This window comes from Lactuca sativa, chromosome 5 (genome assembly GCF_002870075.4).
Source record: "Lactuca sativa cultivar Salinas chromosome 5, Lsat_Salinas_v11, whole genome shotgun sequence".
Lineage (NCBI taxonomy): Eukaryota > Viridiplantae > Streptophyta > Magnoliopsida > Asterales > Asteraceae > Lactuca > Lactuca sativa.
In genome coordinates this window covers 233,467,472-233,492,283 of record NC_056627.2, presented here as the reverse complement: position 1 = coordinate 233,492,283, position 24,812 = coordinate 233,467,472, and the positions used below count along the sequence as shown (strand labels likewise).

Sequence of the window (24,812 nt, the reverse complement as noted above, 5' to 3'; positions counted from 1 at the left end):
TTATGTTCGTTCATTTACGTTCTATCATTTTCATTTAACATCTTAATAAATGAACATAAACGAACATGATCAAAGTAAATTTTTAATCAAACGAACTTGAACAAGGAAATTCGTTTGTTTAGACGTTCGTGTTTGTTCATTTGTTCAATTATCCTTAAATGAACAAACATTAACCAACCTCCGTTTGTATTCGTTTGGGTTCCTTTATAACCATATTTAGAAGTGAGAAAAAACTCCTTAAAATGTTTTGGGGCGGGGGGATTAGATGTTCACCAAAAATAGCTTATTTCTTGATAAAAATGAAAATACACATATAACATCACTCATATGACTGTAAAATAGAATTTGAAAATACCCAAACATTAATATATGTCTTTATACCAAATTAAGGCCACCATTTTCTTGAGCTCAAAATATAAATATATAAGATGATTTGCTTAGATGTTCTTAAAATCAATCATTTCTTAAACAATGCAGTCCTGGATCTTAGTCGCTTCTCAGATCCTTGGACACAACTCAGCTGCAGACAAATTGAAATTAACATGAGTAATATATATATATATATATACAGAGAGAGAGAGAGAGAGAGAGAGAGAGAGAGAGAGAGAGAGAGAGAGAGAGAGAGAGAGAGAGAGAGAGAGAGAGAGAGAGAGAGAGAGAGAGAGAGAGAGAGAGAGAGAGAGAGAGAGGTGTGTGTTGAGTTTTTTTAAATTTTTTGAGGAGAAGGGGGGGGGGGGGGGGGGGGGGGGGGTATGCTATTGAGGTTGAATGAAATTACCTCGTCAAGTTTTGCTTGGTGATTATTGGCTTCCAACATCAACCCAAAATGAATGTGAGGGAAATGTGCCCACTATTTCACAGAGAATTTACATTGTCAAATTAATTAAGACAAAAACACAAACACCTAGAAATATACATATCTCTCTCTCTCTCTCTCTCTCTCTCTCTCTCTCTCTATATATATATATATATATATATATATATATATATATATATATATATATATATATATATACACACGCACGTACAAGTACTTGACATTAAGAAAGCCACCGAACAAAGAAAAAGAAAGTAGAGTATGCAGAAAATAGCTATCATGCGCACTTACATTTTTTGCAGCAGTACTAAAGGCTTCCCTATGGCTGATATCTGGATTATTTGCCTTGATCCTTTGGATCTCCTCCCTACATATCCATACGTTATGTTTAATTACCAAAAGAAACAAGAAACACCAATGTATATTGAGGGTACTTCAAAGCCTAAACAGATATTAATTAATGAGGTGATTAGGTATCAACAAAATTAAGAGAAGGATGGAGTAACGTCATTACTTTATGAACTGGTTATAAGCAGAAGGAACACGCTGCCTCTTCTCCGGAGCTGAAAAAAAACAAATTTTTGGTATTTTAAGTCGAAGCTGTGTAGAATGAGGATTTTGTTATGAATTTAAATGGTTAATGAGTGTTGCATGAATGATCTTTAAAACACTTAATTGGTAGAGTAGTGTTGTTACTTTATTAAATTATTTTTTTGGTTATATAATGATAATTATGATTATTCGAAAAGGGAAGAGTCTATAAACTCACGGCGATTGATCTTTGGGTCATTAGTAATGGAAGTCGGAGATGGCCTCATTGGCATCCTGTTGTTGTACTTTGAAGCAGAACCCAATCCACCCTATAATTTGGAGGTGTGTGGTTCGGAGCCTGTTAAGAAATTCAACCATTATAGAAAATCAATCATTTCGTTAATTAAGGTCCAAAAAGAACTACCAAAAGTTCCAAATCTTACTATTTTGTATCTTGTCAACTTTTTGGAATGAAAACGCATAAGAATTATGGCACTTTGTTTTATGTTTCATTTTAATAAATATAATTATTTAATGATAAAATAATCCAACTCACTAAACCTAGATGATTACAACATGGCCCTAAACCCTTATAAACCTCTTGACATTTCTAACTATTTATCACCCTTCCTTGACAATTAAAAAGTTATTTATGGTGTTTACAAGTTCTTGAAACATGCTAACGATTGATCTATTTACAGTCTTTGACTTCTTTTGATTACTCATTTGAGGCGAGCCTATTTGTTAACTTAATTTTATTCCATAACATGTATATAATATAAAACGTTGTATACTTTTGATTGAACTGTTTTTTTACGTGATGTACGTTGTTCAATGAAAAAAGAAACTGAACTAAAAACGTAGCAGTGACTTGACTGAATCAGTTGGGATGTAAAAGTAAAAGTTAAAAACACAGCAGATTTGAATGACACTTGCTGTCCAAGTTGTGCCAACATATATATCTACCTTCTCTTTAATCTATTGAGAAAGAGAGGGCTGCAGAAGAAAACGACAAAACCTTGATGTAAAGAAAATATATTTATATATTTATATATAAGAAGAAACCTTAAATAAAGAATCTTAAAATAACCTGGGTTTTTTAAATCAAATTAGGGAACACAAATATATACAAGAAAAAGGGTTTCCAGATTATTAATTAAAATAAATAAAGAAAGAGAGAATCACTGACGCATTTATACAGATGTTGGCCGCAAAAATGTAGCCTATAGAAAAACGGCTGTTAGGGTTCTTAGATCTATGATGTAACAGCAAAAAAAGAGGGGGGGAAAGAAAGAAAAACACAGACTGATTTATGTGGTCTTTAGATTATCCTATGTATGACCTAGAGTAAGTAGATTCCTATATATCAGTAACCCTACTGATCATTTCCTCAAAAGTACAAAAATTTACTGATAAAAATTCTAATAAATATTTGAAACCTACAAACCCTAGGTAGATTAACATTTGAATCTAGCGATCTGCATTTGAGTTTTTGACTTTTAAAAGTCATAAGTCAAAGAGTAACTGTTCCAATTTGTATTTTGTCAGTAACATTAAAAGAAAAAAAAATAGATTACATTGAAGAAAAGAAGAAAAGTTGCTTTTACGACCATAGTGTATGATTAATTTACGTATGTACAAACTACATTTTGTATAACGAGTCATTAAAAAAAATATCTTGATTAAAAAATGTTTCGTACTTGCATTAATTTGTTGACATAAACAGCTTTGTTTTTACAAAGATCAAGACAACGATTGTTCAAAAGAAGGGTATTAATTTATGATCTGAATTGCTAACATTGTTTTTTAGGTTGAAATTAACATTCTTGAAAAAGAAATTTGATTATCAAGAAGTGGATCTAAGTTAGGGGTATGATTATAATTAAAGAAAATAATGGTCACCTGGCCATGTTGATGATGAGAAGTACAATCTTGGGAGGAGGAATTGGAATTTGAGAAAGACTGGTGAAAGGCAGCAGCCATGCCCATATTCACAGACCACAGATTGGTGCAGTGTCCACATCTTACTGTCACTATGTCAAACAAGCTGCTGCATGGTACACTTACCTGCATTATCACCATACATCAATTATTACCTCAAAATCAAGATTACCCATTTCAGAAACTTAAACAAGAACACAAATTGATCTTTCGGTTTTGTCTTTAAGTATAAAATATGACTTTTAGGGTTCCAAGATTACAATTTTATGATCAAGAAACCTACAAGAATTGCATTCAAGTATCACCAAGATTGTGATGAAAGGGATAACAACGATTGAATGTTCTCGGCTGCCGCAGCCAACTATATATAAGACGTACGACTCTACGAATACATAAATAGGAACGAAGATCAATAAATAATAGAAACACGCCATGGGAAAGAAGCTTGAATCAATGGAGGAACGATCTTTTAGAAATGAGATCATAAATTGTTTCTTTAACATATAAAAAATCTTTGATTATGAACCACAAAAACCTATATTTCAACGGTGCTAGTCACACATGCAATGATGTTTGGGGGTATTAATAGCCCATTAAATTTGGTCAAAATCTGAATTCAATTATATTGTGGAATCTGATATTGAAAATCTCCATATGAAACGAAAAGAATCCAGTGGTTTTGTCCTTGATAGTAATGATTCAAGTACCGTCCTTAGTTCTTTGTGTGTGTAGGGGTGTGTGTGTGAGTGTGTGTGTGTGTGTGAGAGAGAGAGGTCATAAACTTCAGATATTTGAAGGACTTTATCTTTTGAGTGCTAGCTGAAGAAGAAACGAGAAAAGGAAAGCCTCAAACGATGGGGACTTGACTCTATATGTTTGAATGTGCATCGACATCGAAAAAGAAAGCTTGATTTCAAATGGATCAATCTTGATGTTTTCAGCATGAAAACGCCAAATTAATCCGCGCACAAGCATAACCCATATGTTATTTAGCGTCTTCATCATCTAACAGCCTCAAATTATGCAAGAACACGTCTTCTTCTTCTTCCGAACACACTAAAAAAACAACACAAACAAAAAATGAACACAAGGATAGAGTGTGTACCGCAAGAACAATATTGCAAAAGTTACAAGGGATATAACACAGTTGTTCAGATGCTGCTGCTACATCTATGCAGCTGCTGCTTGACATCTCTCTCTCTCTCTCTCTCTCTCTCTCTCTATACAGAAAACGCTCGAGGGAGAGAGCTAATAAATCAATAGAAGAGAACTTCAAATCTTTGTGCGAGAGTGTTGAAGATGGGGTGATCACTACAGTGTTAGTTCTTTCAAGTCCTTTCTATTTATAGATCAAGAAACATATATAGATATATTATGTGTATATATCCTGAGGGAGAGAGAAGGGGGAAATTAATAGAAAGGGGGAAAATGGGATAGGATCCAAAGAGCTAAGAGGCAAAGGCATTATAGCAAAAGGTAGGTTCAGATAGTGGCTGCGGGCCCTGGTCAATGCACCTAAACCGGCACAAACTCACTCGGTCTAGACATATATTTAAACCATCACAGTATATTTCGAGTTTTATATATATAAGAAAATAGGACTCATCCAATGATGAACACAAGAGGGATGCAACTCATACTCAAATGACTTCAACAATGTACACGGGATTTGATTTGTGTTTCTAATATATATATATATACTAATATGGCATTTTATTTTGTACAATTGTAAATTAAATAAAGTTTATAAACATGTTAATGTCAATATTGAGTCTTGAACTAAGTATATAGTTTAAGAACATCATCGAAGACTGTTAGAGGCAAACACCTAACATGCGAAAGGCTTTAGAGCTCGGTGTTGTCATTCGTTATAGTAGGTCATGTCAGTTTTTCATTAGAAAGACTTGAAATTTATTTAGGTATATATATGTGACAACACTCAAATGGCAAGTACACTTAATTGGCAATACATTAGTACCGTAATTATTAAATATAAAATGAAATGTAGAGTTGTGAATGGAGGAACATACCAAAACTGACATGTTTATAAAAAACTAGGTAATCTTTGATTTATTAGAGCACACATTATATAAACAAATGTGTTCTTCAAATTCCTCGTTATGTCGAGAAATTGACTTATTAAGATAATTAAGTTTTAGTTTTTTCATTTTGGATAATTATTTTTTTGGACACATCTTGGTAAAGAATTTTTGAGAGGTATTTACATATGACCATTATGACCGGCTGTAACAGGTTACATCCGGTCATAATGTTCATATTTCGACCACCTTAATAAAAATGTGAATTAACTTGTTAGAGTAATTAATTTTTTGATTTGTTTACATTTAAGTAACTATATTTTTTTTTAGAAATATATGTAACGAATTTTTGACCATTTAGGAGCATTTAAATTGGTCATGATATGCTGACTCGTTTTTAGCTGTACTATATATATATATATATATATATATATATATATATATATATATATATATATATATATATATATATAATGGAAACCTAAAAACATTATTTTTATGTTATTATTCTGCTATAAATTTAATGTGCAGTATAATAGTATTTATAATGTGAATACTAAAATATAAGTATGCATATATTTATTTTTCTGTTATTATTCTACTATAAAATTTATATATGTATAGTAATTATGTAAATTTTAATGTGAATATTAATGTTTGGTTGTTCATATATTAGTTGATGAATAATGAAATAAAATTATATATACAAAATTCATAGTAAAATAATAACATAAAAGTAGTGTTCTCGTGTTCTCACTTTATTTGATGTACTCATTTGAGCCATCACACACACACACACACACACACACACACACACACATATATATATATATATATATATATATATATATATATATATATATATATATATATATATATATATATATATATCCCCAAATTCACAACCAGAAAAAACCGATTTCTTTATGCTTTATTTTAAAAATCAGAATATCATTTTAAAGAAAAATATTGCAGAATTTGTTCACAGAAACATGATAAATAGATTATCAAAACATTTCTGAATAAATATATTTTATTGATTTTAAAACTTCGGGATGTCATTGTCAATACAAAAACATAAACATAAACAGACATTACATTTATTTATGCTAGTGATCTACATTTCCTTTAAATCTCTCAGTGTAATATAGCTTCGTATTGATACTTGTGATACAAATAGACTGGGTGGCTCAGATTGGGAAACCTGGTGAGTTTATTGGGTTTTCAACCCACAATAATATAATTATTATGTTTAATCATCAAACAATCAACCCAATTACCCATCCCCATTATCTTCTTTATTCCTTAAGGATCTACCCTAAAAATCATCTATCATTCAGTTTTTCGTTCTTACGGATTCTCCTAAGGAATAGGTACGAAGTCAATCGTTACCTATGGCATAGCTGCCAATGTTATCTATTAGGCACATCTGCAAATATTATCATTTAAGCACAACTTCTAGGATTATGACATTCTCTATTAGGCACAGCTGCCAATATTATCCTTTAGGCGCAGCTGCCAAGATTATGTTGTATCTATTAGGCACAGCTGCCAATATTATCCATTAGGCGCAACTGCCAAGATTATGTTGTATCTATTAGGCACAGCTGCCAATATTATCCATTAGGCGCAACCGCAAAGATTTTGTTGCATCTATTAGGCACAATTGTCAATATTATCCATTAGGTCTAGCTGCCATGATATTTAGATTACAACTGGTAAACACATAAATTAAAAACACCTAACAGTTATGACGCAACTGCCAATATCCATCTATATCATCTTTCATCCCTCATTATTTATCTACCCATGTTCTACCTAATATATTCGTAGATATAAAATACTTATATACAATTTAAATCATTTAAAACATGTATAAAACGTTCATCCAACATAGATATCTGGAACACAAATAATACGCACACATAGCATGTAATTTATATTAAATACTTCATATCTATGTGTATGATGAAACTAACTATGCACTCACATTAGTAGCGTGAGTTGAGAATCTAACTAAAAATGGTCGGCGGTTCGTGATCGTCGGGCTCGGAACGCGGAATGGCCTCAAAAACGAGAGAGAGAAAGAGAGAGAGAGAGAGAGAAAGGAATTGGTGTAAGAAAAGCAAGGGCTGAACTTGCTATTTATAGGGTGTCTTGGGCCCATTCATGTTGTGAACATGATAGGTTCACGTCGTGAACTTCCATGAGTCATCCCGTTTTCTAGCCCCAATTAGTGTCCTTGACACGTTTCACATCGTGAACTTCATGTTCACGTCGTGACTTAAGGCGGCTGAGGTTTCTGCCACATGTCATGCCCTTAGAAAGCTGCATTTTCGAAAGGTCATAACTTTTGCATACGAGCTCCGTTTTCGACGTTCTTTATATCCATGCGTAGGTGGAGACGTACTCTACAACTTTATTTTAGGTCACAAAGGCTAAAAAGTATTTTATCATAAACTCACTTTCTATGATTCCCGATGTCGTGCCGGTTTTCTCGTGAAACTTCGACAGTTCATAACTTCTTCGTTATAACACAGATTCCAGCGTTCTTTATATGTATGGAAACCTTGTTAAATATACTACAACTTAGTTGAGATTATTTATTCTAAATAATCCTCTATCAAAAAATCATTTTTGACGTTTATCGTCTCTAAATTGACTAGCCTGAATCTGCGAGCGTTACACAATCGATGTAAAGAAAAGCTACTTTTATTTTTTTTGTATTTTAAATTCGTATAATACATAGAGAAAACTTCATTGAAGACGGTGTTCTTCTTCATGTTATTGGTCTCCATCTCTTATACTTTTAATCTCTAATAAATTTAAATTTTGTATTTAATATCATAAACATTAAAATTCAATAAAACGATGATGTGTTTTTATTCCATGTCAAATTTGGGTTTTTTTTTTTACCAAAGTAGTATATTTTAAATATATATATACCATAATGGTTTGGTATTAAAAATATTTACCATTTAGGTTAAATTTTATACCAAATCAAAATTAGAAGGTAAAATAAAAAAGAAAATAAATTGGCTTATCAGAGTAATTAACTTTTCGGTTTGTTCACATCTGGGTAACAATGTTTTTTGGACACATCTAGGTAATAAACTTGAAGAAATTGTTCACATATGACCTTTATGACCGGATGTAATGTGCTACAGTTGGTTGTAATAGTCATATGTGAACACTTCCAATAAGTTTGTTACCTAAACATTTACAAAAAAATATAAACCCAAATGTTAACAAACCAAAAAATTAATTACTTTAGTAAGTCAATTTCATTTTTCTTTTTGTCAAATTGACCTCTAGTATGCCTCATTTCCCTATCATTTATGAAATGGTCACTCATCACTATCTTTCACTTTGAATGTTAAAGGCTCTTTTTGTTTACAAATGAAAAGAACATAAAAAAGAAAGAAGAAAGTAAAGAGAACACTACAAGAAATACACCTTATGCTAACAACACTTATACGAAAACTTAAGTTGTAAGTAAAAACTAGGCTATATTGATAACATGTCGTTGGCATAGAGTTGACGAAATTTGTTTGACCGACATATCTATGCCGGTGACATATTATTGGTATAGCCTACGTGGGAAAATATTAGAGTTTCAGTTTTTCTAAAAGTATTTTTAGACTATTTGTCGTCGGTATAGGATTATAAAAAATATTTTTTTGTATATTTATAATTACTATCTCCTAATTAAAAAAACAATGTCGTTTATTCTTAACCTATACCGACAACAGGTTGTAGTTACACAGTTCCTGCGATCCATGTGACTTTTATGCCGACGATATGTCGTCGACACACACACACACACACACACACACACACACACACACACACATATATATATATATATATATATATATATATATATATATATATATATATATATATATATATTGCAAATAAACAAAACAATGTCGTTTGATTAAGCCCTATACAGACGAAATGTTGCTGAGATAAGGTTTCATCTACTAGAGTAGTTTTTATCAATTTCTCTTCTTTTCCCGTTTGTTTGTTTGTTTGTTTTGTTTTTGTTTTTTTTTATGATTTTAAATATTCCGATGAGCACATTGGCCACCACCAACATCCATAACCTCCACGGTTGAACACACTTCTTAGCCTCCATCGTTTCAGGGAAGAAACGTACATTTTTATGGATGTTTTTTTTTGAAATGTTGAATTGGGTATCATATGACCACATTTTCCACCACTAGCAACCACAACCTCCACCATTGACATCCTCTTCCCCTTCGTCGCTGTAGGTAAGAAAGTTACACATTTTTGGACACTTTTTTCCTGAAATGTTTATTTGGGGTTTTCCGGTGACAGTACCCACCACCACATGCCACAACCTCCACTGGTGGCCACCGTCTTCCCTTCTGTTATTGCAGTTAAGAAATATTTCGACTTTTTTTCTTCTTCTGATTTTTGTTGATTTGAACGAATCTATGATTAGTGATAAAGTGATAAAATGTTGAATTGTATATGTATATTATTGTAGTTATCATTTGTTATCATTAGTGTAGTTATCATTTGTGTATGAAGATGAATATGTGATTAATTAGTTATCATTTGTTTGTGTTAATTGTGTATGTATGTTAGTGATTAAGTAATAAAGTGTTAAGTTGGTAAATGGTTTAGTGGTTAAGTGATAAAGTGCTTAAATTGATTGTATTTAATTTCATGATAAGTTTTTAGTAATTAAGTGATAAAGTGTTAAATTAATAAGTGCTTAATGTGTTTCTATTTTCATGATAAATGCTTAATTATTTTGTATTGACTGCTTAATGAATAGTTGTTATTCGTTTGTGTTGTAATATTTCTTAAATTCAGAAATCGTTTTCTCACAATCATAGGATGTCCAATCTATTTTCATTAAGCACTCAATTTATTTTGTAATTGACTGCTTAATGAATAGTTGTTATTCGTTTATGTTGTAATATTTGTTAAATTCAGAAATCCTTTTCTCAGAATCATAGGATGTCCAATCTATTTTCTCCCTTTCGAAAACCAGGAAAGGCAATAGTTTCCTATGTTGTTCCTTACTACTGTTAGAGGAATGATGAAAATCTGTTAGTTTAGCATACAATCGTTTAGCTGAATTGCAGTAAATGTTACGATGTTTCTGTAACGGCCGTTTATTCGGGCTATTCAATTTATAAACAATAAGCATCAAAAATGACTTTTTGATAAAAGATCATTTAGAGTAATAACGAAGAAGTTATGACCCGTCGAAGTTTACGACAATTCCGACACGATACCGGGATTCGTAAGACGTGAGTTTGTGCTAAAATATTTTTAGTTTTAAGGATCTAAACAAAAGTTGTAGTATACGTTAAACTGATAGTGTGCATAAAAAGAACGTCTAAATCTGACTTCGTATGAGGAAGTTATAATTTTTCTAAGATTTAGCATAACAGTGCGCAGCCCGAAATTCGAATTTTAGATCGACCTATTTTTAGACGACACAACCTAAACGAGAATCAAAGATCTCGTTAAGATGGGCTCCACGATAAAAAGACAAATGAAAATGGACGTTGGATGACAAATTTAAGACTTTTAATGGACTTTACCTGTCCATGACTGTTAAAATATAACTTTAGATATAAATTCAAAATTAGCCGACAAAGTCTAAACGAAAGTTGTAGAGTGTGTCTCCACCTACGCGTGGATATAAAGAACGTCAAAATTGGAGCTTGTATGCGAAAGTTACGAAATTTAGAAGTCGGAAGTGGCTGATGCGAGAGTATACGTGTACGCACTGAGCAGAGAAGCCCTACGCCCCACGTTCTCACATGCTTGGCTCTGAAGTATCTATGTCGCCCCATCAGATATCTGACACCTGTCCCCTCATACGCGCATCATATGCTTGTACGCTCTGCGTACCGAAGAACGACCTGCATACATGCAAAGAATGGCCAGCGTAACCGAAGTTCTGTCCCTATAAATAGCATGCGGGGTTGCCTTCATTTTTCACACCATCACCCTACTCTCTATCTCTCTAACCTCTCTCTAAACCTCCCCCAAACATCCCGGTAAGTGAGTTATACTTACCCTACTTTATGTATAACTTAGGTTTAAATTTATTATCGTTCTTATGAACTTATAAACAATATATATATATATATATATATATATATATATATATATATATATATATATATATATATATATATATATATGTAAAGCGTTATTATAATATCTTTTAACTACTCGCGGTACAGGGAATCTGGTTTGAAGGACCGCATAGGGTTGTTGGATTTCAAAAGTGCTATAATGCCAAAATGATCCTACCCTCCGGTGTTTCATGTCTGGCCCCTATCAGTACTTAGTGGTTGAAAAGCATTGTTTAACACTTATAAAACAATATCGCTCGTAAATTGCCACAATAAATATTAGACTCAAATCTAGTGATAATAATATTAGGTTTCATTGAAGGAAACGATTGTTAGAAGCGAAAGATTATCCGAATTTCGAGTCAACACTTTAACAAGTGAGTCCATAGTTACTTTTATCTTACACATAGATATGAAGTATTTAATATATATTACATGCTATGTGTGCATATTATCCGTGTTCTTGATATCTATGTTGGATGAACAATTTATACATGTCTTAAATGATTTAAACTGTATATGTATTTTATATCTACGAATATGTTGGGTAAAACATGGTTAGATGAATGATGAGGGATGAAAGCTGATATAGATGAACATTGGCAACTAGGAATTAGTGCCCTATAGATGAACATTGGCAACTATGGACTTAGTTCCCTATAGATGAACATTGGCAGCTGCGCCATAACCAGTAGATGTTTCTGAACTACAACGTACTCTAAACATCCTAGCAGCTGCGCCTAAAGGATAATATCGGCAACTGATCCTAATAGAGAACATCATAATCCTGGCAGCGGCATGTAAATGATAATATCGGCAGCTGCGCGTAATAGAGAACGTCATAATCAGTGCAACTGTGTCTAAATGATAATATTGACAGCTATACCTAATATATAACATTGACAGTTGTGCCATTTATATCGATGGACTTTGTTCCTATTCTTTAGGACAATCCTTAGGAATGAATAAATGAAGAATAAATGATTCTTAGGGTAGATCCTTAAGAAAAAAGAAGATAGTGGAGATGGGTAATTGGGCTAATTGTTTGACGATTAAACATAATAAGTGTATTATTGTGGGTTTAAAACCCTATGTACTCACCAGGTTTTCCAGCATGACCCACTCAGTTTATTTGTATCATAGGTATCGATACGAAGCTAATTTACACTGCGAGACTAAATGAGATGTGCATCACTAGTGTAAATGAATGTAAGGTCTGTTTATGCTTATGTTTCTGTATTGACAATGACACGCCAAAGTTTTAATATAAAAAAATTATATTTCTTTGGAAATGCTTTGATAATATATTTATCATGTTTTCTGGGAACAAATTCCGCAATATTATTTTTCTAAAATGAATAATCTAATTTTCAAATAAGCATAAATAAATTTTTTAAATTGATCGTGAATTTGGGGATATCACAGTTGCTATCAGAACATTAGTTTAAGCGAACTAGGAATTTGTAGAAATTTCTAGACTTAAACTTAGAATACTAAGCAATGATTATGAAACGAGTGTCTTCTATATTTAGGATGTATGCCTGAATAGAAACGAGCACTAGCTTATTTAGGTGAGATGCCTAAATTGCTTTTATGTGCTAAATGATTTATGCTATAATATGTATTATATGCTTTACGATGTTATCATTCGATCCAATCTATGGTCTGTTGCCGACTGGATTGGAAACTCAATGTGTTCAGATTTCTAAAGGTTTAATTACGGTATTAGAACTGGCGTGTAACTTTATGGAATAATAAGGAGGATTATGCGTCTAAACCTTCTCTATCTTAAATTTCTCATCTTGAACAACTATTACGGTGGATGGAACGTCATGATAAGGACTTGTACCGGACTGAGCAAATAGAGGAAATGAGAAGGCTTACGATAGTGAATGATATCTATCGGAAGATACCGTAAGAGAGGTATCTTGCTTTTAAAATATGTCTAATAAATAATACGTCTAGTACAGGAGATGTACACCTTCGATTAAGAGAAAGAATTTTTTTTGGTATAATCCATGAAGTTATCCCGTCGTCTGACATTTCCACAACCAACCAAGTTGAAGCGGAATTGATGATTGAGGATATGTATAGAAGAAGTCCTAGTAGAGTCTAAGGAAACTTTTATGATTATTTGGACACATTTGTATGTGTTAAATTGTTTTGTGATTTTAGGAAATAAGAACTTTGGAAAACTACGAGACAATACTTAGGATGAGTGTGAGTAAGTGTGAAATGTAGTAGAGCCCTATACTACCGAAAGCACAAGACTCGCACTTGGATCAGGGAAAGTCAAAAGGTTACCAAGGCACTAGTAATTGATTATGTTTAATTCATATATGTCATTACCATAATTTACATAATGACTAAGAAGATGATTGCAGTTCCGAACCTAGTGGTCATATCAAATTAAGTTCGACTAAGACGAGTATGTTACGTGGTTCAGAGAACCAAATTCGATGTAGCATCAAACTTAAACCAAAAGATTGAAGTAATCAATAGAAGTATTGAGATCGTTGTCAAAGAACGAAGTTTGTAGCTAGAAGTGCTACATGGTAGAAATTGATTATATCACATTAGAACATGAAGGAAGTTGTCTTCAATTCTGGAATTTGACTCTAAAAGACCTGAGTCTAAGCATTGCATCATACGATGAAATGTCATTAGAACATGACCCATCGGTCTATTATGGTAATCAAAAGAAAGAAGTTATCTTAAGTTTGTTAAGAAGAGGATGGAGTCTCCAATAGTGGTCGAGATTGTGACTAAAAAGGTCATGATTGAAAGTCCAACATTAGATAGAGAGCGGGTGCAAGATCGAGCACCGCCTATAGTCAAGAAGCCGAAGAGTTAGATACTCATTCGAAGGAACATAGGAATTATGGTTATTACCTAGGATGAAAAGAAAACATATGGAGTCATTATACAAGCCTTATTTTGTTGATGATTCTAGGACGTAATCATCCTAAGGGGGAGATAATTGTAACGCCCGCAGATTCGAGCTAGTCAATTTAGAGACAATAAGCATCAAAAATCACTTATTGATAGGTTATTATTTAGAGTAAATAATTTTAACCAAGTTATAGTATATGTCACAAGGTATTCGTACATATAAAGAACGTTGAAATCCGAGTTATAACGAAGAAGTGATGATACATCGAAGTTTTATGGAAAAACCGACACGACACTGGGAATCGTAAAAAGTGAGTTTGCGGTAAAATACTTTTAGCCTTAGGGATCCAAAAGAAATTCGTAGTATACGTTAAAACGAGATCTTGCATAAAAAGAACGTCCAAATCTAACTTCGTGTGAGGAATTTATGATTTTCTAAGATTTAGCATAGTAGTACACAACCCAAAATTCGAATTTTAGATCGACCAATTTTTAATTGACATAACCTAAACGAGAATCGAAGATCTCGTTAATAGGAGCTCAATGATAAAAAGACAGATAACAACGGACGTCGGATGACAAAGTTATGATTTTTTAACGGACATTACCTGTCTAGGGCTATTAAAATATAACACTAAAAATAAATTTAAAATTAGCCGACGGAGTCTAAAAGAAAGTTGTAGAATACGTCTCCACCTATGCATGAATATATTGAACGGCAAAATCAACGCTCGTGTGTGAAAGTTACGGAATTCAGAAGTCGGAAGTGGCTGATGGGACAGTACACGTGTACGCCCCGCACAAAGAAGCCCTACACCCCATGTTCTCGTATGGTTGGCTCCGAAGTCTCCACGCCACCCCGTCAGATATTCGACGCATGTCCCCTCTTATGCGCAACATACACTTGTATGCCCTACGTACATGCGAGGAATGCCCCACGTAACCGAAGTTCAGCCCCTATAAATAGTGTGTGAGGGTTGCATTCATTCTTCACACCATCACCCTTCTCTCTCTCTCTCTATAACCACTCTCTAAACCTCCCAAACCTCTAGTAACTTCTAAGTGCTAGAAGAAAGCCCCGGGGCGCCCAAAGGCTCCAAGAAAAGAGCTTTTCAGCTCAGAAGTTTGCCCCTGCAGAGCCTGGTTCCTAGCCAAACCTCCTAGTAAGTGAGTTATGCTTACCCTAATTTAAGTATAGCTTAGGTTTAAATTTATTATTGTTATTATGAATTTATAAACAATATATATATATATATATATATATATATATATATATATATTATAAAATATATTATATAAAATGTTATTATAATATCTTTTAATTACTAGTGGTATGGGGAATCTGGTTTGAATGGTCGCATAGTGTTGTTGGATTTCATACTTGCTATAATGCCAAAATGGTCCTGCCTCTGGTGTTTCATGTCTAGCCCATGTCTGTCCATAGTTGTTGAAAAATATTATTGAACACTTATAAAACAATATCACTCATAAATAGCCATGATAAATATTAGATTAAATTCTAGTGATAATAATACTAGGTTTCGTCGAAGGAAAATATTGTTAGAAGCGAAGCACTGTCCGAATTTGAGTGATCACTTTAACAAGTGAGTGCGTAGTTACTTTCATCTTCCATATAGATATGAAGTATTTAATATAAATTACGTGCTAAGTGCGCATATTATCTGTGTTCTTGATATTTATTCTGGATGAACGATTTATACATCTTTTAAATGATTTAAACTGTATATATGTATTTTATATCTACGAATATGTTAGGTAAACATGGGTAGATGAACGATGAGGGATGAAAGATAATATAGACAAACTTGGAGTACAAGGGATCTGATGCGTAGGGACAAGGTTTAAAACCTCAAACCTTGACTTAATTCTTAATATCAATGTCTGCTTACTAAGAGGAGTTCCATTCAAGTTTGGCAAGACCACTCAAGTCTGAAGTAATGAATTCAATAAAATATTCAAGACATGAATGAAGAGTCAAGTCAAAGTAAAGACCATAAACGAACAAGAAGAATGTTTGATATGAAAGGAAATAGAAAGTGAAGTAAACAATAATAATGCTATCTTAGGTTGAACAATCTGTCACATACTTTGTCATTAAATTCTCCTATAAATAGGAAGACTGATTACATCGTTCAGACCATAACACATACATAGAACCGGATAATAGAGTTACTCCTGACACTCTGATTATCTATGTTTTGACAAAAGAGACTAAGTCCTATGACATGTTACATCAAACAAAATGAAGAATACAATTAACACAGATGAATAGATTCGGACATATCATTATTCTGGACACAATCTTCATTCCGGAATGCCTTCACTATGTTCGGAATATCTTCTTATGAGCTTCTCCTCCAGACCGAAGCTACACTTCTAAACACCAATTGACACTGAAACATTTTCACTCCGAAACTGAAACTGACTTAGGAACTTATTGGATGATTGCTAGAGGTTCACTTTCAGGTTCCAACAATCTCCCCTAAGTGAACTTAGCAATCAAGTCAGATTAGTTAGCTTCTTCCTTGATAAAGACATATGCTCGATACAAGTATTCTGTAGCTTCAATATACCACTACAACCGACTCACAAACTTTGCTTTAACATTTTATGGAGCGTCTGATTTGGATGCACGACTGATGAACTTTTGGAGAGCTTTAGTTGGAACTAGGTGTTTGTCAAGGACTCGGAATAAGTCCTTCTTGTTTGTATTTCTTTGCTTGTAGACAAACCCTAGTACTGGCTCAACAATGGGCCCTTCAGCTAGTAGATCAACTTTCAGAAGAATATAGTCGATCTTGGCAAGGTAGTTTTTGGTTCCAAATAGATGTGCCAACTCATAGTCGCAACGACAGAATTCAACAACATAATCTGTAAGGAACTTAAGGCAACTTGGTAAGATCCCATGTTGAGATTGTCTGATTGATGACTCCGAAAATGTGCAGCAATAGTAAGAATGTCGTTTGGATTGATTGTAGGGAAGTCAGCATCAGTGATGGTGCATTGTGTTGGCTTATTCCTGAAGATGTAGTACCAGAACAATATGCAGTTGAGTTCATACTTAGTTAAGATCTTTCTTCCAAACCCTGAGATCTTTGTTATTCTCTTTCTAGAACACACTTCTTTTTGAGGGAGTGCATACTTGGAATAGAAGGTTTTCAATCTTTCATGCTCAGTTCGGACGATAAATTCCGGATCATCATTAGGGTAGAGAGGAGCAAATTCGATGTAGAACTTGCTGTAAGGAGAGAGAGGAAGATCAAGTTGTCCCGAATCGTTTGTGGGGATATCATAGTACATGAATGGAACTATATGCAAATCATGGATAATCCCTTCGTGGAAGTGAGGAGAAAGGCCTAGCATTGGATTTGGGTTGTCTTTAAGGGATTGAATCTGAATGCTTTCCTCAAGAGCCTGATTGATCTCTTCTTGGGACCATCCTGATTTTAGCTTCGGTAGAGGTCTGGAGTAGTGAGCTCGATAACGTTCCTTAATGGGCTTCTTACCCTTGTCTTTTTTGAGAGCTGAAAGAACTTGTTGCATGTTTTTATCGATTACAAATTTTGGAGGAGAGGATTGAAGAGGATCTTCCATAATGTCATATGGGATCTGGAGTGGAGAACCTTGATAGATGGGAACAATTCTTGGTGCATGAATTGGAGGTAGGATGGGTGAGGTGGCTCAGAAGGCGTCAACCGTTAGTTTGGTTTTAACCTTAGCAATTCCGATACTTCTCCGGAGCACATCATGAAGTGTGGATGGCCATGAGACTGTAGACCAAATTCTTTGTTCTTCTTCAGTCATCAATTTATTAGCGAGCTTCCTTGGAGCCTAAAGACCTACTATTGCATTTGTAATATACTCAACTTCTTCCTTACTTTCATCATTATCATTACAAGCTGCCAACAGAGAGCCAGTAAGAACCTGCACAACATCTGAACTTTCATCTCGGAGTGAAAACTCTGATGCAGGTTTCCATGGTTGATTTGGTCCTTCTTCCCTCTTGCAACGGTGGACCTGGAAATGGGGGCAAGGATAAGCGACTCCTTTAAATCTGAAAAATTTTCAAACACCTTTTGAAAGCTGGTGTCGAGCTGAAGAGTTAAGGTATCATAGGCTTCAACAGTGGGAGCCTGAGCTTTGAGATGGTTGAAGAGCTAGGCAAGGATTGACAACATCTCATCAAAGTTTTTGTTCGGAACACCCACGATGTTCCAACATGCCCTGAGTAGCTTGAGAAGGACTTGTTGCATGATGAGGTTCATTTCGTGTTTGTTCCGGATCTCTTTCTCTAATCACTGAATCTGTTTCTCATTACGAACATGAGTTTTCTTGATAAGGTCATTGGTGGCAGCGACTTGGTCATCATGAACTTTCAACATCTGAGTGATGATATCAAGGTAGTGATTTCTGAAAGCATCATATTTGTGTTCAACTTCTTCGATTGTGTGTTTGAGGTAGAGAGAGATGAGTTGGTCAAGTTGGGCTTCACGTTCAGCAATTGTGCGTCCGGACTTGTTGTTTGCGGACAAGGATTTGAGAATGGCGTCCAACTTAGAATCCAGTCTGGAAACTTTCTCATCAGTTTTGGTGTTGATTTCGACTACATATGCTTCAAGTGTATCAATCTTCTTCATTGTATCAAAGACATTGGCCTAGATTTCGAGAAGGCCAAATGAATCAATATGGTTTCCAACAGAGTATCCGGTGTCCGAAGTGGAATCCTAGGGTTTGTCTTTGTTGAGTTTCAGAATGACAAGAGGTTCGGAAGGACCTATCTTGGTTGTAGCGACATCATCATGGAGTTTAGGATTGGATTCAGTTTCCGCTTCAGGAGTGGAGGAGGAGAATCCAAAATCGAAGGCTGATTTGGATAAAGATGGCTTGGACTGAAATTAAATGGAAGTCAGGATAAGAGTGTCACCATCATCATTGAACATAACATTTTTCGAAAATTTCTTCATCTAGATCTGAATGCACAACGTCATGTTGTGGAGTCTTTGGTGTTTCTCTAGGAGCAAACTCCAAGTAAGTAATGTCATCGGTTGGAGCAACAAAAGGGCTGGTTGCTTTGGAAGGCTCTTTTTATTATGGAGATGAGGGTTTGTTCAACTTGGGATCGAGTGAGCTCCGGATGTCTCAAATGTATCTGAAAGTTGAGGCACCTGAGGTTGGAGGGACTGTTCCAGCCTCGGAATGCTCAAGGTCCGGAACAGGGGTTTCAGACCGTTTAATTGTGGAAGAAATAGGGATATGAAAAGTGACACGTGGGTTTGTTCTAGGGCAGACAAGGAACTTTGTTCAACACCTTCATCGCCTTTTTTGGAAGGTGAGGGTGGATTATGAGCAAACTCCCCGTGAGTGTGTGCTTGTGATTTTGAAACTCCGAGGGGCACCTCAAAATAGTGGGTTGGTGGGGTGAGCGGACGGCCAGAGTCAGCCAGAATGTCATGAGCTCCTTCCTATTGAGAGGAAGAGTTGAATTTGGATCTCTTTCTGGTTTTTGGTTTAGAAGGAGACATTTTTTGTTTCGCAGACTTCTTCGTTTTCTTTCCACCGGATGAAGTCAGGTTGGCCACTTGAGGAGTGGGCTCAATGGAGACAGGGGTAGACTGTGTTAGTTTAAACACAATCGAAGTCTCCAAATGATGTTTTAAATGAACGGATATGGCAGGAATGAGGGCCAGCATGTGTACCGGCAAGCGTCGGATAGGTCCAAAAGATGACTGGTCCGGAATGCAATAATGTTTAACAATTTTAAAGGAGACATATACCTCTTTCGTAATTGTGGCAACCGGGATTGGTTCGGACCTTTATTTGTGCATTTGTTGGATCGTCAATCCCAAAACCTACGGATCGAAATTTCGTTAGGTTTCCTCTTGATGGTGAATTTTCGGAAGTCTTGCCATAGAACTTTAGGGAAATCCACATCGTTTTCCTTTCCGGAGAAGATGTTGTGGACGACATATAGCCAGTCCTTACTGAGGGTATTTGTTCCTCCATGCTTTCTGGATAGTTCCCTGTTGATGAAGTGCCTCAGTACGGTCCAAAGACCAAAAATTACTGATTTCATGAACTCTTTCGCCTTGTACTCCTGATTATAACCGATGTGGTTCAAGAATTTTTGAAATTCCTCGGCAGTTGGTTCTTGAACATTGAATCCCTTGGGATTTTCCTTAACTCTGATTGCCTCTCGAAAGGTAGACTTCTGGATTGGCACGATGCGATCACTGGTAATGTTGGTTTCCAGAATATCATTGTGAATTCTAACCCTCTCGAAGGCTGTAAGAAGAAGAGGGAGTGGAAGTGGTGGTTCTAGGATTTTAGTGAGGGGGATAGAGATGAGATGATGAGCCATGAACTCAATCATCACTCTAATTGATTCATCATAATCCATGGGGTTGAGAGAGAAGAGTTGTGTGGCATCCCTGAGGAAGGGTTCAGCCGACATTGAAGACGACAATCCCTAAGATGATTTCTTCTTTGCAACAATTTTGGTGATTTTGGAAGAGGTTTGAGCAGTGTTGGAGGAAGCCATTGTTGTAGGTGAAGGAATGCTCGAAGAACTCAAGAACACAGATTAAGATGAGAGAATTTAGGGATTTTGTGTGCGTAAATGGATAAAGGAGGGTTTAAAGAGGTTTATATTGGTGAAGGAAATGGGTCGGGTTAGGAATGGTAATGATGGAATCCGAATTGGAAATGGGTTGCATTTAATATTTTGTTGTTTTCGGGGGTGAGTTGATCTAAGATGATGAAAGGTCTCGATGGATGACAGCTGAAAATAGAAACCACAAATGGCGATGATAATTTTGCTTTATAGGGACGCACAATCGTGGAGCGGATTTCAAGGAAGACATGATAAGCATCTTGAAAAGTAACCATTAGAAAACGATTCATATTAAAACCTGTTGGACTTCTTCATGAATTATGATTTCGGAATAATGAGGTTCTGGTAGGCTTGAAAAAGATTTCATATAATGTAAAGTCCGAAATGACCTATTTGACTTGATCCGTAATGTAGCATATGAGCTTAAAAATGGTCCAGAGTAGATTTTGAAAATTCCAAAGTCAAACGTTTCAGAAGGTTCCGAAGCAAGACTTTGATGTGATTAAAAGATTTTGGAACAGAATTTTCAAACGGTGTCCGGAATAAAGCTCGAAAGAGATTTCTGGAGCAAAGTGTTAGAAAAACACTAAAATGGAAAGTGTTTAAAAGAGTCCGGAGTTAAGATTTATGAAGTAATTCCGGAAAGAGAGTAGAGGAGAGATTCACTACTGCTCCAGATTTAAATTCCAGGAAACCCTTATGAAGTATGTTCCAATACGAAATTGTTACCAATGTGACTATATTGGTCTTTGAACTTCAAAAGATTTAGGAGTTGTATAACTTTGCAATGAGATTGAAGGTTAGATAAAAAGAAACATAAAATGATCTTGATTATTTCGAGAGATAATAATTCTGAGATGTAAGAAGATTTTGCTTTGGAACTAATTAAACTTTCTGATGTTGCCATCAGAGATAATAGTTCAGAAAACCATTGAACTTGGTTACGTCTAACGCCTTAGTAAAGACATCAACAATTTCTTCATCAGATGGAACAAAGATGAGTTCATTATTGCCATTTAAAACATGATCTTTTATGAAATGGTACCGTATGTCAACATGCTTTGTTATGGAGTGATGAATGGGGTTGTGCAAGATTGCAATTACACTTTGAGAATCACAATATATTGGAATACGTTGAAAGCGGTAACCGTAATCAAAAAGCTGAGATTTCATCCATAGAACTTGAGAGGTACATCTAGCAGCAACAATATATTCAGCTTCGACCATTGAAAGAGCAATGCGTTTCTGCTTCTTGGATGACCAACTAACCAATCGACCTCCTAAATATTGACAGCCACTAGATGTGCTTTTTCTATCTAGTTGAAGACCACCATAATTTGAGTCTGAGTTAGCTTGAAGGAGAAAACTCTCATTTGCTGGGTACCAGATTCCAATGTTCTTTGTACCTTTTAGGTATTAGAAAATTTGTTTTACAGCCAAAAGATGAGACATCTTAGGATTGACTTGAAATCTGGCACAAAGACAAGTAGAAAACATGATGTCCGGATGAATTGCTGTAAGATAGAGTAAGGATACAATCATTCCTTTGTATTTCTTTTCATCAACTTCAACACTGGATGGGTCGGAGAAGATTTTGTGTCCGAAACCCATGGGTACCTTGGCTGAGGCACATGTGTCCATTGAGTACTTTTTGAGGAGTTCCAAAATGTACTTCACTTGATGATTAAATATTCCTCGATTGGTGTTCTTGACTTGAAGACAAAGGAAGAAGCTTAATTCACGATTCATGCTCATTTGGAATCGATTGATCATTAATTTAGCAAAGTCGTTTACCATATATGAATCTGTGGATCCATAAATGACATCATCCACATATATTTGGACAAGCATGAGATTTTTCCCATTTGATCTTCGGAACAGGGTCGGATCAAGAATACCTCTTTGAAAACCTGAGCGCTTGATAAAATTACCGAGCGTCTTATACTAGGCGCAAGGTGCTTGCTTGAGGCCATATACAATTTTCCGGAGCTTGTAGTAGTGATTTGGAAATGAGAGATTTACAAAACTAGGAGGCTATTGAAGGTATACTTCAATATCCAGTACACCATTTAGAAAAGCACTCTTAGCATCCATTTGGTAAATTTTGAAGCCTTTGTGAGCAACATAAGCAAGGAAACTTCTGATAGCTTCAGGACGTGCAAAAAGGGGCAAAGGTCCCGTCGTAATCAAGTCCTTCAACTTGTGTGACTCCTTTGGAAACCAGTCTTGCTTTGTTTCAAATGATAAATCATGCATCGTCTAGCTTGTTCCAAAATACCCATCTCGTACCTACAATTGGGTGATTATGAGGAGGAGGAACGAGAGCCCATACTTCATTCCTATCGAATTCTGCCAATTCTTCCTGCATGATTGTAATCTAATCGACATGTTCTAATGCTTCCTTGATGGATTTGGGTTCAATTATGGAGATAAATGCAGAGAAATGACATTCATTTTGCACACTTGTGGTAGAGCGAGTTTGAACACCGGCGCTTGGGTTTCCAATAACTTGGTTGGGAGGATGATCCTGAGTCCAGATATGAAATCTTGGTAGTTCTTGAGCTACAGAAGATTTGATATTGACGATGGAGTTGGGTTGCTCCCTCTGAATGGTTTGAATTTGAGGAAGATGCTCCCCCTAAACTTGTTAACCGGATAGGTTGACGCCGTCATTAGGTGGGAAGTTAAAGAAATTTACATCGTTATCATTATTGATCGAATTTGAGTCAAATTAGGCAGCTGCATCAAGGAAACCATCCACATTTGATTCAAGGGAAGGTTGATCATTCTCCCCCTCAAACTGAGATGGTTGAAATGGTTCAGAATGAAAGGGATGTAAGGTGGATGCTCGACCGGAAATAGTTTAGGAGAAAGGAAGGGTAGAGGATAGGGTTGGTCTTGAATGAGATTCCGAATCAAGAGCTGTTTCTGATGGTTCGAAGAGGGTTTTAAAGTCGACTTCATGGATTACTTGAGTGTTTGGACATTCAGGTGGCGGAGCATCTGAGTCCAATAGGTGTGTAGTAACGTGAGTAGCACCTAAATTCCGAATGAAGTTGTCATCGAAAGTTACATAAAATATTTCTTCTAAAAATCGAGTACGACTATTTAGCACTTGATACGCCTTTGATTTTATCGAGTAACTGAGAAAATTGCTTCTTCAGCTTTGGGTTGAAATGTAGTAAGCTGATCACGATTGTTTTTGATGAAGAATCGACATCCAAAAACATGAAGAAAAGAAATGCTTGGCTTTTGACCATTCATGGCTTCATATGGTGTCATATGGAGGCGTCGATTGATGGTACTCCGATTCTGAGTGAAGTAAGAAGTTGATACGACTTCGACCCAGAGGTAGAGTGGAAAATTTCCAAAGTTAATCATAGATCGAGCAACTTCTACTAGTTTTATGTGGTGTCTTTCGACCACACCGTTCTGTTGTGGAGTGTAAGGAGCAGAGAAGTTATGATAAATTCCTTTCTCAGTGAGGAATTTTTTCAATGATGCAATTTGTGAATTCCGAACCATTATCACTTCGGATATGCCAAACATGATGTTTGACAAGAACTTCAATTCCTTTGATGAATTTGATGAGTTCGGAGGTTGTTTCAGACTTTAGCGTAGGGAAGAAGACCCAAGTAAACCTTGTAAAATCATCAACATTTCTTGTGATGAAGACTCTCTATAGTTGATGGTCCACATAGATCAATTTGAAGAAGTTCCAATGGATCCGAGAATGATTTCCGATGATGATGGGATTGTTTGATTAGGTGTATTAGTTCATAACTATTTCTGGAATGTACTTGACCCGGTTAGCATCGTCCATTTTGGGT

At 35.3% G+C, this 24,812-nt stretch overlaps 1 protein-coding gene across 1 annotated transcript; it reads right to left on the bottom strand.

Moving 5' to 3' along the window:
- Window positions 1-266: 266 nt before the first annotated feature.
- Window positions 267-4,735, bottom strand: LOC111911426 (axial regulator YABBY 5). The gene is given in 8 exon segments (XM_052771512.1): window positions 267-520; window positions 779-850; window positions 1,109-1,184; window positions 1,332-1,380; window positions 1,587-1,670; window positions 1,673-1,706; window positions 3,251-3,415; window positions 4,395-4,735. Coding segments are annotated over 8 exon segments (630 nt in total). The 5' UTR covers window positions 4,482-4,735; the 3' UTR covers window positions 267-457.
- Between the last annotated feature and the right edge of the window lie 20,077 nt (window positions 4,736-24,812).